Here is a 16,402-nt window from a genome sequence, read left to right as displayed (position 1 = left end):
TTTTCTTTTGTCATCTATGCTTTCGGTGGCATATCTAAGAAACCATTGCTTTATCCAAGGTCACAAAGATTTACCCTTACGTTTTCTTCTAAGAGTTTTATAGTTTTAGCTCTTAACATTTATGTCTGTGATCCATTTTGAGTTAAATTTTGTATACAGTGTGAGGTATGGGTCCAACTTAATTTTTTTTTTTCCAACTTGATTCTTTTAGAGATGGATATCCACTTGTCCTAGTCCTTTTGTTCATCGGACTATTCTTTCCCCATTAAATGATCTTGGCATCCTTGTCAAAAATCAGTGGAGCATAAATGTGAGAGATTATTTCTGACCTCTTAATTATATGCTTGATTAATTAATTATATGCTGTTGCTCTGTATATCTACCCTCGTGCCAGTGCCTTCTTGTCTTTTTGGCCCTCAGCTTTTTTGAGATATAATTGACATAACATCATGTAAGTTTAAGGTGTTCGGTGTGATTTGATACACTTACACAGTGCAAAATGATTACCACCAAGGCATTAGCTAACACCTCCATCGTGTCATATAATTACCATTTTTGTGTATGGTGAGAACGTTTAACATCTCTCTTAGCAGCTTTCAGCTATTAGCTGACATATATTAGCAATGTAATATACTATTATTAACGATAATCACCATGCTGTACGTTAGATCCCCAGAATTTATCCATCTTATAACTGGAAGTTTGTACCATTTGACTGATATCTCCCCATTTCTCTCACCCCTCAATCCTTGGCAGTCCATTCCATCCTTTGTTTTATGAGTTTGGCTTTTTAAGATTATACATATAAGTAAAATCATACAGTATTTGTCTTCTCTGTCCACATTGCCTTAATTTGCTTTATAGTAAGTTTTGAAATCAAGAAGTGTGAGGGACGCCTGGGTGGCTCAGTTGGTTAAGCATCTGACTTCGGTTCAGGTTAAGCATCTGACTTCAGTTCAGGTCATGGTCTCACGATTCATGAGTTCGAGCCCCACATCAGGTTCTGTGCTGGTGGCTCGGAGACTGGAGCCTGCTTTGGATTCTGTGTCTCCCTCTCTCTCTGCCCCTCCCCTGCTCACTCTCTCTCATTCTCTCTCACAAAAACAAATAAACATTAAAAAAAAAAAAGAAGAAGAAGAAGAAGTGTGAGTCCTTGTACTGTATTCTTCTTTCTCAAGATTGTTTTGGCTCTACCAGGTGCCTTGCATTTCTATATAAAATTTAGGACCACCTTGTCAGTTTGCAAAAAAAATCTGAGATTTTGATAGGGACTACGTTGTATCTGTAGATCAGTTGGGGGAGTAGTGCCTTCCTAACAATATTAGTTTTCCAGTCTGCAAGCATGAGATGCTTTTCCATTTTGCTAGGTCTTTAATTTCTTTCGATGACGTTTGAAGTTTTCAGTGTACAAGCCTTGCACTTCTTTTATTCTTCAAGTTTTTTTTCACCTTTGTACTTAGCTTATGATATATTTTTCCATGCAGAAAATTTTCATTTTTATGTATTCAAATATAATCAGTATGTATGTATGTATGTATGTATGTATTTATTTTAAGTAAGTTCTACAACCCAATGTGGGGCTTGAACTCATGATGCTGAGATCAAGAGTCGCATTCTCTACTGATTTAGCCAGCCAAACCCCCTCAGTCTAATTTTAGAATGGGCGAGGGGTGCTTGGGTGGCTCAGTCAGGGGAGGGTCTGACTCTTGATCTCAGGGTTGTGAGTTCAAGCCTGGTGTTGAGCGTGGAGCCTACTTTAAAAATTAATAATAAAGTAAAACGAGCAAAATCTTTGATAGTATTTCCCCAAAGATATCGATGTGGCTAAAGAAGCATGTAATATGTTGCTCCACATCATTATTCGTTAGAGAAATGCAAGTTAAAAGCACAGGGAGGTACCACTTTACACCTACTGTAACCAAATGGCCATAATAAGACAAGGGGCTCCAGGGAGGCTCAGTCGGTTAAGCATCAGACTCTTGATTTCAGCTCAGTTCATGACCTCGTGGTTCATGCGAGTGAGCCCCATGTAGGGGTCTGTGCTAAAAGCAAGGAGCCTGCTTAGGATTCTCTCTCTTCCTCTCTTTCTGTCCCTCCCTTGCTCTCTCGCTCTCTCTCAAAAGAAATCAATAAACATTTTTTTTGAAAGAAGAAGATAATAATACATGTTGGCCAGGAAGAGAAGAGGAGAAGCAGGAACCCTCTTATGTTGCTGGTATGAATATAACAATGCTTTTCAGTTTGGAAAGCAGTTTGGTCATTTCTTTAAAAGTTTAAGTTAAACTATGACCCTGTGATCCTACTTCTAGGTATCTAGATACCCAAGAGAAATGAAGATCCTTGTCTACATGGGGACTTGCATGTTAATGTTCTCAGCAGCATGTTGATAATAGCCACAAATTGGAAACAGAACAGTTATCTGTCTGCTGGTGAATGGATAAGCAAAATGATATATCCATACAATGGAATGCTTTTCAGCAATATAAGCGAATGAATTACTAATACATGCTACAATGTGGTTCAACCTTAAAAACAGCATGTTGAATGAAAGAATACAAACACAAAATCCCACATATTGTATGATTCCATCTATATGAAATGTCCAAAAAATCTAAATCTGTAGAGACAATAAGACAGATTAGTGATTGCCTGGGGGTGGGAATGGTAATTGACTGCAAATGGCCAGAGGGGTCTTTTTAGGGTGATAGAAGTGTTCTCAAACTGACTGTAGTGATGGATGCCTACCTCTGTAAGTATAATGACTGTCATTGAATTGTATACTTAAAATGGATGAATTTTGTGGTCTATAAAATATACCTCAATAAAGAGGTTTCTTAAAAAAACACACAAACACACTAATACAGTCAGGATTCTGGGGTTTGTGTCATTTAGGCCATGATCATTCTGATATCCTTAAAAAATGTTAAATCCCCTCCCTTTGTCCTACTATGTTAACAGTTCCAACTTTTATACTTGAACATTTTAATCTGCCTTGAATTTATTTGAGTATATAAAGTGAGATAGGATAAGATATGTTTAATGATAATTTTTGCCCCTAAATTTTGCTTTTATATTGTATAATTTTAAGACACTTTTTTTAAGTTAAAAAAAAAAGAAATTTTAGGAAATTATCTTATTGTATATGTATATTGTGTATGTATGTTTCCTTCCTTCTCCTGATATGTTGACAGCATATCATACTTGGCTGTTCTATACCTTGCTTTTCTTTTTTTTTTTTTTTTTAATTAAAAAAATTTTTTTTAACGTTTATTTATTTTTGAGACGGAGAGAGACAGAGCATGAGTCGGGGAGGGGCAGAGAGAGGGAGACGTAGAATATGAAGCAGGCTCCAGGCTCTGAGCTGTCAGCACAGAGCCTGACGCAGGGCTCGAACTCACAAACTGTGAGATCATGACCTGGGCCAAAATCTGACGCTTAACCAACTGAGCCACCCAGGCGCCCCCAACTAGTTCCTTCTTGGTGGGCGTTAGGTTGTTTCTAATGTTTTGTTGTTACAAAAGTGCTTTAGTGAATAACCTTATATATCCCACATTTCATATGTGGGAGAATATCTGTAAGATAAATTCTAATTAGTGCAATTACTGTGTCAAAAGAAATATGCAGAGAGGGCAGAGGGGCGCCTGGGTGGCTCAGTCAGTTAAACCTCCAACTCTTTTTTTTTTTTTTTTTTTGAGAGAGAGAGAGACAGAGTATGAGTGGTTGAGGGGCAGAGAGAGAGGGAGACACAGAATGCAAAGCAGGCCTCAGGCTCCAAGCCATCAGCACAGAGCCCCACGCCGGGCTCAATCTCACCAACTGTGAGATCATGACCTGAGCTGAAGCTGGACCCTCAACCAACTGAGCCACCCAGGTGCCCCAAGCCTCAAACTCTTGATTTCAGTTCAGGTCATGATTTCATAGGTTTGTGAATTGAAGTCCCGTGGCAGGCTCTGCACTAATAGTATGGAGCCTGCTTGGGATTCTCTCTCTCACCTCTCTCTGCCCCTCCCCTGCTTGTTCACACACATACTCTCTCTCTCTCTCTCTCTCTCTCTCTCTCAATAAATAAATAAATTTTTTTAATTAAAAAAAAAAAAAGTAAGGGCACCTGAGTGGCTCAGTTGGTTAAACATCCAACTTTGGCTCAGGTTATGATCTCACAGTTTGTGAGTTCAAGCCCCATGTTGGGCTCTCTGCTGTTAGCACAGAGCCCATTTCAGATCCCCCATCCCTCTCTCTCTCTGCCCCTCCCCTGCTTGCATATTCTCTTTCTCAAAAATAAACATTAAAAAAAAGTAATAATAAAATAAAAAAAATTTTTAAATATGCAGAGAAAACATCAGATTACTCCAAATTAAGGGACACTCTATAAAATACCTGACTCTTCAGAATTACCGAGATTATGAACAACCAGGAAAGACAAAACTACAGCTCCAAGAAGACTAAGAAGACATGACAAATGCAATGTGGTATTTTGGATTGGAACAGAAAAAAGGAGAAAGTCTAGTTTAGTTAATAATAATGTACTAATGTTGGCTTCTTAGTTTTGACAAATGTCCTGTGGTAATAACATATGATGTTAACGTTGGGGGAAACTGAGTGAAAGGTATCTGGGAACTCTCTATTTTATCTTTGCAACTTCTCTGAAAATGTGAAATTATTCTAAAATAAAAAGTTTATTGTTGGGGTGCCTGGCTGGCTCAGTCAGTAGAACATGCGACTCTTGATCTCAGAGTTCTAAGTTTGAGCCCCATGTTGGGTGTAGAGATCACTTTAAATTAAATTTTAAAAAAATCTTTAAAAAAATCTTAAAAAAAAAAATTATTCTTAAATAAGTGCCATTAGGAGGTTCCTGCATGGCTCAGTCAGTTGAGCATCCAACTCTTGTTTTCAGCTAGGGTCATGACCTCACAGTTTCTGAGTCTGAGCCCTACATGGGGCTGTGCATTGTCAGTGCAGAGCCTGCTTGGGACTCTCTCTCTCCCTCTCTCTCTCTTCCTCTCCTCCTTGTGCTCTCTCTCTCAAATAAACTTAAAAAAAAAAAAGTGCCATTAGTGGAAAAACTGGTGAATCCTAATAAAGTCTGTATGTAGTAGAGTTGATAGTATTGTACCAATATTAAAACCTTAGTGTTGACAAATCTCTCATGATTCGATAAGATGTTAACACTTGGGGAGGCTGGGTGGGTATACAGGAATCTCTCCGATTTTTTTTATCTTTTCTTTACATCTAAAGTTATTCCCAAATTAAAAGTTATTTTTAAAGAAGTGTGCATTTTTTATTTTGAAAGATACTAACAAATTGCCCTCTTCAGAGAATAACCCAAAAGTAAAATAAAAAATAAAAGGAGAGTGGAATTCCTATGATGATGCTGAAACTACAGCACCTTAAGGCTTCACCATGTATAATTGGCAAACCAGTTCCTTCCTTAATGAACAAAGTTATTTTTTTCCCATTTTAATGATATGTTAAGTCATCATCATCAATGTAATTTGGAAATTGATTAATTCCGGTGGTGACTGGGTGGCTCATTGGTTGGATGTCCAACTCTTGACTTTGGCTCAGATCATGATCTCACAGTTTGTGAGTTCAAGCCCTGAGTGAGGCCCCAAGCTGACAGCATGAAGCCTACTTGGGATATTCTCTCTCTCTCTCTCTCTCTCTCTCTCTCTTTCTCTGCCCCTCCCCTGCTCATGTATGTGCACAGGAATGCCTGCTTCTCTCTCCAAAATAAATAAATTTAAAAAATTAAAAAGAATTCTTTAAAAATAGAAATAAATTTTTATTAAGCTCTTTCATATATATTTTTATTTATACATATATTTATATATAATATATATTTATTGTTTATATTTGTATAAATGTATACAAATATATATTCGTATATTATATTTTATATATTCTATATTTTAATATATTTCTATATTAATATATGTTAATATGTAAATAATTATATTGATATTAATATATTGTGTATTATATGTTTGTATATATTTCTATATTATATATTATATATTATAATATATTATATATTTATATATATTTTTATATGTTTATATTTTATTTATATATACATATATATTTTTTATTTTGCAAATGAAAGCCAACCTGAAACTCAGAAGTTAAACTTGGTCAAAGAAATAACTGGTGGTAAAGAGCAAACTAAATATTCTATCTTTTGACTTTGGAACAACATTCTCTCTTAAGAACCCACGTGTGGCTGAATGAAAATACCTGCTAAAGAAGTTTATTGGCCTAGAAAGGAAATGCTGTGTAAACAAACTAATGTCTCTGGATTAGGGTTTTGTTTTTTTAAAGCTTAGTTATTTATTTATTTAAACTTTTTTTTTTTTTTTTTTTTTAATTTATTGTCAAGTTAGCTAACATACAGTGTAGTATTGGCTTCAGGAGCAGATTCCTGTGATTCATCACTTACATACAACACCCAGTGCTCACCCTAACACAGTGCCCTCCTCAATGCCCATCACCCATTATCCCCACTCCCCCAGTCGTCCACCCCCAATTAACCCTCAGTTTGTTCTCTGTATTTAAGAGTCTGTTATGGTTTGCCTCCCTCTCTGTTTGTATCTTATTTTTCCTTCCCTTCCCCTATGGTCATTTGTTAAGTTTCTCAAATTCCACATATGAGTGAAATCATATGGTATCTGTCTTTCTCTGACTGACTTCATTTTGCTTAGTATAACACCCTCCAGTTCCATCCTCGTAGTTGCGAATGGCAAGATTTCATTCTTTTTCATCACCAAGTAGTGTTCCATTGTATATATATATGTATATGTGTATATGTATATGTATGTGTATGTGTGTGTGTATGTGTGTGTGTGTGTGTACACACACACACACACATACACACACACCACATCTTCTTTACCCATTCATCAGTTGATGGACATTTGGGCTCTTTCCATATGTTAGCTATTGTTGATAGCACTGCTATTAACATTGGGGTGCATATGTTTCTTCATATCAACACTCCTGTATCCTTTGGATAAGTTCCTAGTAGTGCTATTGCTGGGTATGGGGTAATTCTGTTTTTACTTTTTTGAGGAACCTCCATGCTGTTGTCCAGAGTGGCTGCACCAGTTTGCATTCCCACCAACAGTGCAAGAGGGTTCCCCTTTCTAAACTTTTTTAAACGTTTATTTATTTATCTTGAGAGAGGCGGGGGGAGAGGCAGAGAGAGGGAGACAGACAGAATCCCAAGCAGGTTCCATACTGGCAGCACAGAGCCCAGTGCAGGCTCACCATGAGATCATGGCCTCAACCAAAACCAAGAGTCAGATGCTTAACTGACTGAGCCACCCAGGTGCCCCACTTATTTATTTTGAGAGAGAAAGAGAGAGCGTGTGTGGGGGGAGGGGAACAGACAGAGGGAAAGAGAGAATTCCAGACAGGCTCATGCTGTCAGCATGGAGCCTGATGCAGGGCTTGATCCCACGAACTGTGAGACCATGACCTGAGCCGATATCGAGAGTCAGACACTTAACAGACTGAGCCACCCTGGCTCTCCTAGATTAGGGGTGTTTAATGGGTGACTTAGCCTCCCAGAGGACATTCAGCAATATCTGGAAACTGTTTGTTTGTTTGTTTGTTTGTTTGTTTGTTTGTTTAACACATAGGGAGGAAGAGTTGACTGCTATTGGCATCTAGTGGGTAGAGACCCTGGATGCTACCAAACATTCTACAATGTATAGAACTCTTCCCTACAACAAAGAATGTCAGCCCTAAATGTCAGTAGTGCCAAGGTGGAAAACTGCAATAGATTATATTTCACAAAGCTTTATTCACTTAGTGGATACATCACAACACATATTACAGTTGGGCCATTAATTTATAGCACTAATGAAAACGTGGGCATTCTTAGACTTTCCTTATTTGTACTTTACAATTTGTTGATTAGCAAATAGACTATAGAAAATGTGGAAGGAAAATACTTCATCAACATCATCCTTTGGGGTCAGGGGGCAAGAGCAATACTAACAGCCAATTTCAACACCACAAGCAGATTGCCTTAAAAATATATATTGAAATTTGGGGCACCGGGCTAGATCAGTCTGTAGAGCACATGACTCTTGATCTCAGGGTTGTGAGTTCAAGCCCCACGTTAGGTGTAGAGATTACTTAAAGGGGTACCTGGGTGGCTGAGTCAGTTAAGTGTCCAACTCTTGATTTCTGCTCAGGTCATGATCTCACCATTCGTGAGTTCAAGCCCTGCATCAGCCTACAAGCTGAATGTGGGGCTTGCTTGGGATTCTCTCTCTCTGCCCCTCCCCTCCCCCTGGGCAAACTTTAAAAAAAAGATTTTTTTAAATATTTTTTTTAAGTTTATTTTTGAGAGAGAGAGTGATGAGGGACAGAGAGAAAGAGAATCCCAAGCAGGCTCTGCACTGTCAGCATAGAGTCTGAGGCAGGGCTCAAACCCACAAACCATGAGATCATGACAAGAGCTGAGATCAAGAGTCAGACACTCAACCAACTGAGCCACAGGCACCCCCCCAAAAAAACTTTTTTTTTTTAAATGTTTATTTATTTTTGAGAGAGAGGGAGAGGGAGCACGCGCACAAGTGGGAAAGAGGCAGGGAGAGAGGGAGACAGAATCTGAACTCCAGACTCTGAGCTGGCAGCACAGAGCCCAATGCGTGGCTCAAACCCACAGACCGTGAGATCATAACCTGAGCCAAAGTCAGACGCTTAACCAATTGAGCCACCCAGGTGCCTGCCACCCCCCCATCTTAATAAAATATTTTATTATTTTTTTAACGTTTATTTTTGAGAGACAGAATGCGAGCGGGGGACGGGTAGAGAGAGAAAAGAGGAAGACACAATCCGAAGCCAGCTCCAGGCTCTGAGCTGGACCACAGAGCCTGATGAGGGGCTGGAACCCATAAACCGTGAGATCATGACCCAAGCCAAAGTCGGACGCTTAACCGACTGAGCCACTCAGGCTCCCCATAAAGTTCAACATTAAGAAAAAAAAAAGATTTTATTGGTTCGTGAGTTTGAGACCGTTTTGGGCTCTGTGCTGACAGCTCAGAGCCTGGAGCCTGCTTCTGATTCTGTGTCTCCCTCTCTCTCTGCCCCTCCCCCGCTCATGCTCTGTCTCTCAAAAATGAATAAACATTAAAAAAATTTTTTTAATGTTGAACTTTAATAATATGCATGCTGAATTGATGTCTGCAAACTACTTCGAAATACAGTAAAATATAAGAGGGATTGATGGATGGAGAAAGGAATAAATAGATATGTGATAAAGCAAATATAGTAAAATGTTAATTGTAGAATCTAGTGGGTGGGCATATGGAGGTGCACTGTATAATTCTGTTTTTTTTTATATTTGAAAATTTTCATAATATTAGAGGGAAATTAAAAGCAGAGATTCACACTCTTCCTAACAGACACTGGAAACCACATTGCTGATTTTGCTGGGTGACCTCAGGCAAGTTACTTTTTATATAAATTTAAAAATTTTTTAAGAAGCGCCTGGGTGGCTCGGTTGGTTAGGCATCCGACTCTTGGTTTCGGCTCAGGTCATGATCTTGCGATTCGTGGGTTCAGGCCCAGCATCGGGCTCTGGGCTGATGGTGCAGAGCCTGCTTGGGATTCTGTCTTCCTGTCTCTCTGCCCTTTCCCTACTTACTCTCTATCTATCTCTCTGTCAAAAATAAATATATAAACATTAAAAAAAATTTTTTTTAAGTTTTTTTAGCATTTTGTTTGTTTGTTTTTTAAGCTTATTTGAGAGAGAGAGAGAGAGTAGGGGAGAGGGGCAGAGGGAGAGAGAGAGAACCCTAAGCAGGCTCTGTGCTGTCAGCTTAGAGCCCAGTGCGGGGCTCAATCCCATGAACTGTGAGATCATGACCTGAGCCAAAACCAAGACTCAGAGGATCAACCAGCTGAGCCATGTTTTGTTTTATTTTGTTTTGTTTTGTTTAAGTAATCTCTATGCCCAGTGTGGGGCACAAACTCATGACCCCAAGATCAACAATCACATTCTCTACTGACTGAGCCAGCCAGGTGCCTCAAGTTACTTAGCTTTTTAATTTTCATGTGAAGAGTGGTGGTTGTTTGGCTCAAATGAGATCCTAGTATTGTGAGGTTCTGATGAAATAATGTGAAAGCGCTTTGACTAGCATAAAGCACTCTAAGATGCAATACATTATTATTAAGAAGGATGAGTATTTGGCTGATTATGTATCATGGCTCTGGGTGTTCTTGACAACTCTCTGTGTAATGAATGACATTAGCACTGTTTTACCTGCTTTAAATTAGAAGTACAAGCCAAGCATTTCCATAAGAATTTCTGTCAAATATTTTTCAAATATCTATGGAAGACTTAGATTCCTATTCTAAGAGGAGAGACTTTTGTATAACTTTAACATTTTTTCTTGTTTTGTAGACTGCCAAGATCTCCACTTAGGGCAGTTGGGAATCTTCGACTCTGGGAACACTGGGCAGGAGCTTTGCCATTGGCTGGCCAAGAAAGGGGAGGCAGAATGTCTGCATTGTTACACCATAGAGTTCAAACTTCAAAAGACTTTGGGTTAAACAGTATCATTTACTCTGCAAATGATTGTGTCTTTGCCTGTCTTCTATGATCATCCTAAACTAATGAAACACCTTTCAGGTCTTATGGATTCAGGTTACACTGTATTCTGGATGCTGTGGCAGCTGATACAGGTAGGATAGGCTTGTGTTTTATGGGAAATGTTGGAAAGGAAAGAACTCATCTCTCCAACTCTCCAGTTCTTATTCAAATTAAACACCTGTGCATGTAAAAATTAGGTTAACTAATCTAGGTTGTTGTAGAAAACAGTGCTGAACCTAGAGAAATGCTTTAGTTGTTAGGTTTTTAAAAATATATAATAATGTGAAAGGCAAAGTTTCCTTTTGCTTGATGGCTTAAGTGAATGTTCTGTTATGAGGGTACAATTTGAAAATGGTGGATTATTTCTTTACATTTTATTTTCTGTACTAAATCTTATAAATGATTTTAACTTGGTGTGTGTGTATGTATGAGTGTGTATTCATGTTGATGGGTTTATTGCTCTTTCTAGGGCCTTTGAAAAATGGAGCCAAACTCTCTGAGGACTAAAGTCCCAGCTTTCTTGTCTGATTTGGGGAAGGCCACACTGAGGGGAATCAGAAAGTGTCCCCGATGCGGCACATACAATGGAACCCGGGGACTGAGTTGTAAGAACAAGACATGTGGAACCATATTCCGCTACGGTGCACGGAAGCAGCCTAGTGTTGAAGCTGTCAAAATCATAACAGGCTCTGATCTGCAGGTTTACTCGGTGCGGCAAAGAGACCGGGGCCCCGATCACCGGTGCTTTGTGGAGCTAGGTGTGTCAGAGACGACAATCCAGACGGTGGATGGGACAATCATCACTCAGCTGAGCTCTGGACGATGTTATGTCCCCTCATGCCTGAAAGCTGCCACCCAGAGCGTTGTGGAGAATCAGTGCCAGCACATCAAGCTGGCAGTGAACTGCCAGGCAGAAGCCACCCCTCTGACTCTGAAAAGCTCAGTCCTGAATGCAATGCAGGCCTCCCCAGAAACCAAGCAGACCATCTGGCAGCTGGCCACAGAGCCCACAGGTCCCCTTGTACAGAGGATTACTAAAAACATTTTGGTGGTGAAATGCAAGGCAAGCCAGAAGCATAGTTTGGGGTATTTGCATACATCCTTTGTGCAGAAAATCAGTGCCAAAAGCTTGCCCGAGCGCCGGTTCTTCTGCTCCTGCCAGGCTCTGAAATCGCATAAGTCGAATGCCTCCAAGGATGAGGTGGCCCAGAGGTGTATTCATTTCTTTGCTTGCATCTGTGCCTTTGCCAGTGACGAGACATTGGCTCAGGAATTCTCAGACTTCCTAAATTTTGATTCCAGCGGTAGGTGGTGTGTTGACACAGTTACTCTGTTTTTCTAAAATGGCAATGAAAGAGTTCCCTGATGGCATTTGGAGATTGTCCTAGCAACCTTCAGAAGCAGTTGCTAGATAATTCAAATGAAAAGCATTCCTTCTTTTAATCCCAGTAAGCACACTTGCATAAAGTTGGTTGGTTGGCTGGTTGGTTCGTCGATTGAAATTAATGATCAAGAGACTTGGGCATTTTCACTGAGACAATCAATCTAGCAAAAGTTAACTTTGCTTTGCTTTTTTGTTGTGTTTTTTAAACTCTTTCATAGATGCCCTATATTAATAAAAACAAAGAGCAAACAAACAAACACTTTTATTTTGGCTTGCTTGCTTGTTTCTCATCTTTGAAGATGAGGAAAACTAATACCTTGCTCAAAAGACATTTAAAGACTACATCATCTTTTGTTGTGGTTTTTTACATAGTTTTATCTTATAGATGCTTTTTATTTTCATTTCTTAATGATCTTTAGTTGGCAGTAACTCCCAACTTTTTAGTGTTATTTCTCTGTAGAGTCTTTTATCATGTTAATGGTCCATGAACAAAAACCTATGTGTTGGGGAGTTCTTTAAAGGGAATTATGTTAGGGGTGGGTGGCTCAGTCAATTGTGCATCCAACGACTCTTGATTTCAGCTCAGGCTGTGATCTCATGGTCACGAGATTGAGCTCCAAGTTGGGCTCAATGCTGAGCATGGAGCCTGCTTAAGATTCTCTCCCTCTCCCTATGCCCCTCCCCTGCTCATGCATGTGCTCTCTAAATAAATAAATAAATAAATAAATAAATAAATAAATAAATAGGAATTTATTTTAAAGCAGGCAATCACTCCATAATTTGTGTTTTATAAATTAATTTTTCTCTAGGTAGGGTCCCATACTTACTCTTGGATGGTATTAATAACTAAGAAATGTGTTATATTTTAGGTCTTAAAGAGGTTATTGTGCCCCAGTTAGGTTGCCATTCAGAATCGACAGTATCAGCTTGTGAGTCTACTGCCTCTAAGCCAAAGAAGAGGAAAAAAGAGGAAGTACCTGGTGAGCAGCTGTTTCATTTGTTTGGTGGTGTTGTCTTTAGAGATTGTTTTACTGTATTTTATGTATTTCACTCAGTCTTAGCAAATGCAGAAATAATGTTTGTTATGTTTTTTTCCTGAAAAAAGTTTTATCCCTCATTGATAATTCTTTGTGAAATTGAGCTAAGAGTTGGTTCTTTTGGCCGAGTATAAGATCCAACCAGATTCTCCTTTTATTATTGTATATTTTATTTATCCCTTAAATATTTGGGCCAGTTTTACACCTTAATTTGCCATAGGATAGTGTTATGAAGTTTTCATCCATAGAGCATTTTTAAAAATTTGTGACAATGGTTAATTATATCTTCTGCACTAATTTAAGAGTATAGTTTCTTATCTGTATTTTCAACATGTGGCATCATATATATATTTTTCTTTTTTAATGTAAATGTACCAGTGGCAATTAAGAAGTCATATAAATCAATATGAAAATAGTGAAGTGCTTTTGTAAATAAGTGTTGTAAGTCCTAGACTCTAAACAAAAGAAAAATACTACCAGTCAACACATGTAAGTAGGAACATTTTTGTGGTGAGAGGGAGTATTTTTGGAAGTGGGTCAAATGGTCATGCACAGGAGTTTTGATGCTGGGATGTTGGAGAAAGATGGAGAAAAAAGTGACATGGGCATTTCTGTTTTTGAGAAGTAATTCTGGCAGCAATATAGAGCAGAGACTGTTGTTAAATGTTTATTTATTGGTCTTTCCCAAGAAAACCTGAAAGCAAAAAAAAAAAAAAAAAAGTTCTTATCCTTTGACTCAGTAGTCCTGATTCTGAGGAAATAATCCTTGATACAGGAAAAACATTTTGTCCACAGATGTTAACTTTACAATTATTTATAATATTGAAAAATTAAAAACAAAAAAGGGCCAACCGCTAGGGGTAGTTAAATAAACCATAATAAATTAACTTGATAGAATATTAGGCAGCCATTAAAAATTATTATAAAGAAGTATAAAGAAATGTTTAGATAACTCAGGTAAAATACAGAATGCTCAGTAAAATTTGATTTTCATACAAACAATAATTTTTAGTATAAGTATGTCCCATGCAATATTTGGAGCATACCTATATTAAAAAGCCATTTATTTGAAATTTAGTTTTTGTTGTTTTTTTTTTTTTTTTTGCTAAATTTGGTGATCCTGGGATAATCACAGTTACTTAAAATCACTAAACCAGCAAAATCAGCTACACATACACACACAATTTTTCTGGTAGTTCACCAGAAAATTGATAGTGATTGAGAAGTGGGAACAGTGGGTGAGTTTTTTTCTTCTTTTCACTTCTAGGTCCCACACCCACATCCCAATTTCCAGTAAAGAGCATATAAAACTTAAAATGTTATGTATTTATTAATGCTAATGTTAATTCCTTCTAGAAGCTGAAGCTAACTTAGACCTTAGCAAAGACATTTTATGTTTTAGACTCTTGAGAAATTAATATTGAATTGATTTATATTCTGCAGACATATTATTAAATTATTAAATCACTATAATGATGTGTGGTTTAGGTGCACAGACGAACAGTTCACTGCTGCCTCAGGATGCAGTGAGCAGTAATCTAAGGAAAAGTGGCCTGAAAAAACCTGTGGTTGCTTCTTCATTAAAAAGGCAGGGTAAGTTTCCCTTAGCCAGGGTAGGCTAAAGAGGTGGAAAATCATCCTAAAGAAGCCCAAAGCAATATAATCAAAAGAAATGTTGCATGTTATCCCCCAAAGAGTGGTAAGATAAACACGAGCAGGCACTGAGGCTGCGATCTATTCTGTTCCACTGGTTTCAAATCATACCCAGACCCAAATCGTGTCTTTTTAACGACAAATGCAGCAAAGATTCCTTCATGTTTTGGCAGCACATGTTCTATAAGATATTTTCCTTTTGTTGCCTGTTACCCACATGCAGTTGGTGTGGAGCCTCAAACTTGAAGAAATATATTTTATAATTCTGCAGGGATAAATATTCGCTGAGAAAGGCAAATATAATCTGTTCTCCCAAGTTGAAGTTTGGGGCACCTGGCTGGCTCAGCCAGTAGACCATGTGACTCTTGATCTCAGGGTTGTGAGTACAAGCCCCATGTTGGGCATAGAGATTACTTAATCAATCAATCAATCAATTAAAAGTCAACATGTGTTAAAAAAAAAATGAAGTTTGAAAACATACCTAAAAGCAGTAGCATGGTTATCTTTCTGAACTTATGAGACAAAATAACTTAATTTGAACATAGCCTATATATTTGCTTTTCTATTCAGCATAATTAGGCCCATACATTTGGGGATCAACATTTTCTTAACTCTCATATATTATGGCTGAGTGATTAAAAACTAGATATCATCCCTGCACTCATACTGTGGTTTTAAAGACAAGATCAGTACATAAATAGCATATAATACAAAACCAAATCTTAATTAACCAATTAGCTAAGAACTGACATATTCCAGGAATAAATGTTTTTGGAAGGTCAAGAAGTAAACAAATCAAAAATATCAGGTAGAAGATTTTTAACAGATTTTCATCACTTCCTTTGGTACAAAGGAAAAATAAAATAAAATAAAATAGATTTTCATCCAAATTATCACTAAATACATTTACCTAATGAGAATTTTAGTTTCAAATGAATAGTAGTTGTGGCATCCTTATCTCCTGATTTATAGATCTCTAAAGCAACCATTATACAACGCCATTCTTAAGTTTGCAGTTTCTTTTTTTCAAAGATTTTATTTTTAAGTAATCTCTGCACCCAATGTAAAGATAGAACTCATGACCCCAAGGTCAAGAGTCACATGCTCCACTGACTGAGCCAGCGAGGCTCTCCTCCAATTTGCAGTTTAATGTTGAAAGGCTGCAAACCTTCTGTGGTTAATAATCACAACTTTTCAATTTTTTTCTAGATGGATTCTTTTTTTTTTTTAAGTTTATTTATTTATTTTGAGAGAGAAAGTGAGCAGGGGGGGAGGCAGAGAGAGAATCCAAGCAGGCACTGTACAGTCAAAACAGAGCTCGGTGCTAGGCTTGAACTCACAAACCATGAGATCATGACCTGAGCCCAAACCAAGAGTCAGACGCTCAACCAGCTGAGCAACCCAGCACCCCTCTAGATGGATTCTTAAAAAAAAAAATCCTAGGGGCACCTGGGTGGCTCAGTCAGTTAAGCGTCCGACTTCGGCTCAGGTCATGATCTCACGGTCCGTGGGTTCGAGCCCCGCGTCGGGCTCTGTGCTGACAGCTCAGAGCCTGGAGCCTGTTTCAGATTCTGTGTCTCCCTCTTTCTCTGACCCTCCCCTGTTCATGCTCTCTCTGTCTCAAAAATAAAATAAATGTTTAAAAAAAAAAATCCTAGAATTTTCCATTTCATTTAATGTATCTAATTTCTTTAAATTTCAGCTTGTTGCTCTTTTCTGTACAAA

The 16,402-nt window shown here is 38.1% G+C and overlaps 1 protein-coding gene across 2 annotated transcripts in view; it reads left to right on the top strand.

Annotated features, from left to right (window-relative positions):
* Positions 1-16,402, top strand: part of CA3H2orf42 (chromosome A3 C2orf42 homolog) — a 32,550-nt gene that overhangs the window by 3,985 nt on the left and 12,163 nt on the right. For both annotated transcript variants that reach the window (XM_042932576.1, XM_042932577.1), the window contains exons 2-5: positions 10,415-10,695; positions 11,073-11,907; positions 12,857-12,967; positions 14,513-14,617. In XM_042932576.1, coding sequence (XP_042788510.1) covers positions 11,085-11,907; positions 12,857-12,967; positions 14,513-14,617 — 1,039 coding nt within the window. In that variant the 5' untranslated portion in view covers positions 10,415-10,695; positions 11,073-11,084. The remainder of the gene's footprint in view (positions 1-10,414; positions 10,696-11,072; positions 11,908-12,856; positions 12,968-14,512; positions 14,618-16,402) is intronic.

This window comes from Panthera leo, chromosome A3 (assembly GCF_018350215.1).
Source record: "Panthera leo isolate Ple1 chromosome A3, P.leo_Ple1_pat1.1, whole genome shotgun sequence".
NCBI classification, from domain to species: Eukaryota; Metazoa; Chordata; class Mammalia; order Carnivora; family Felidae; genus Panthera; species Panthera leo.
This window is presented reverse-complemented; position numbering and strand designations above follow the sequence as displayed.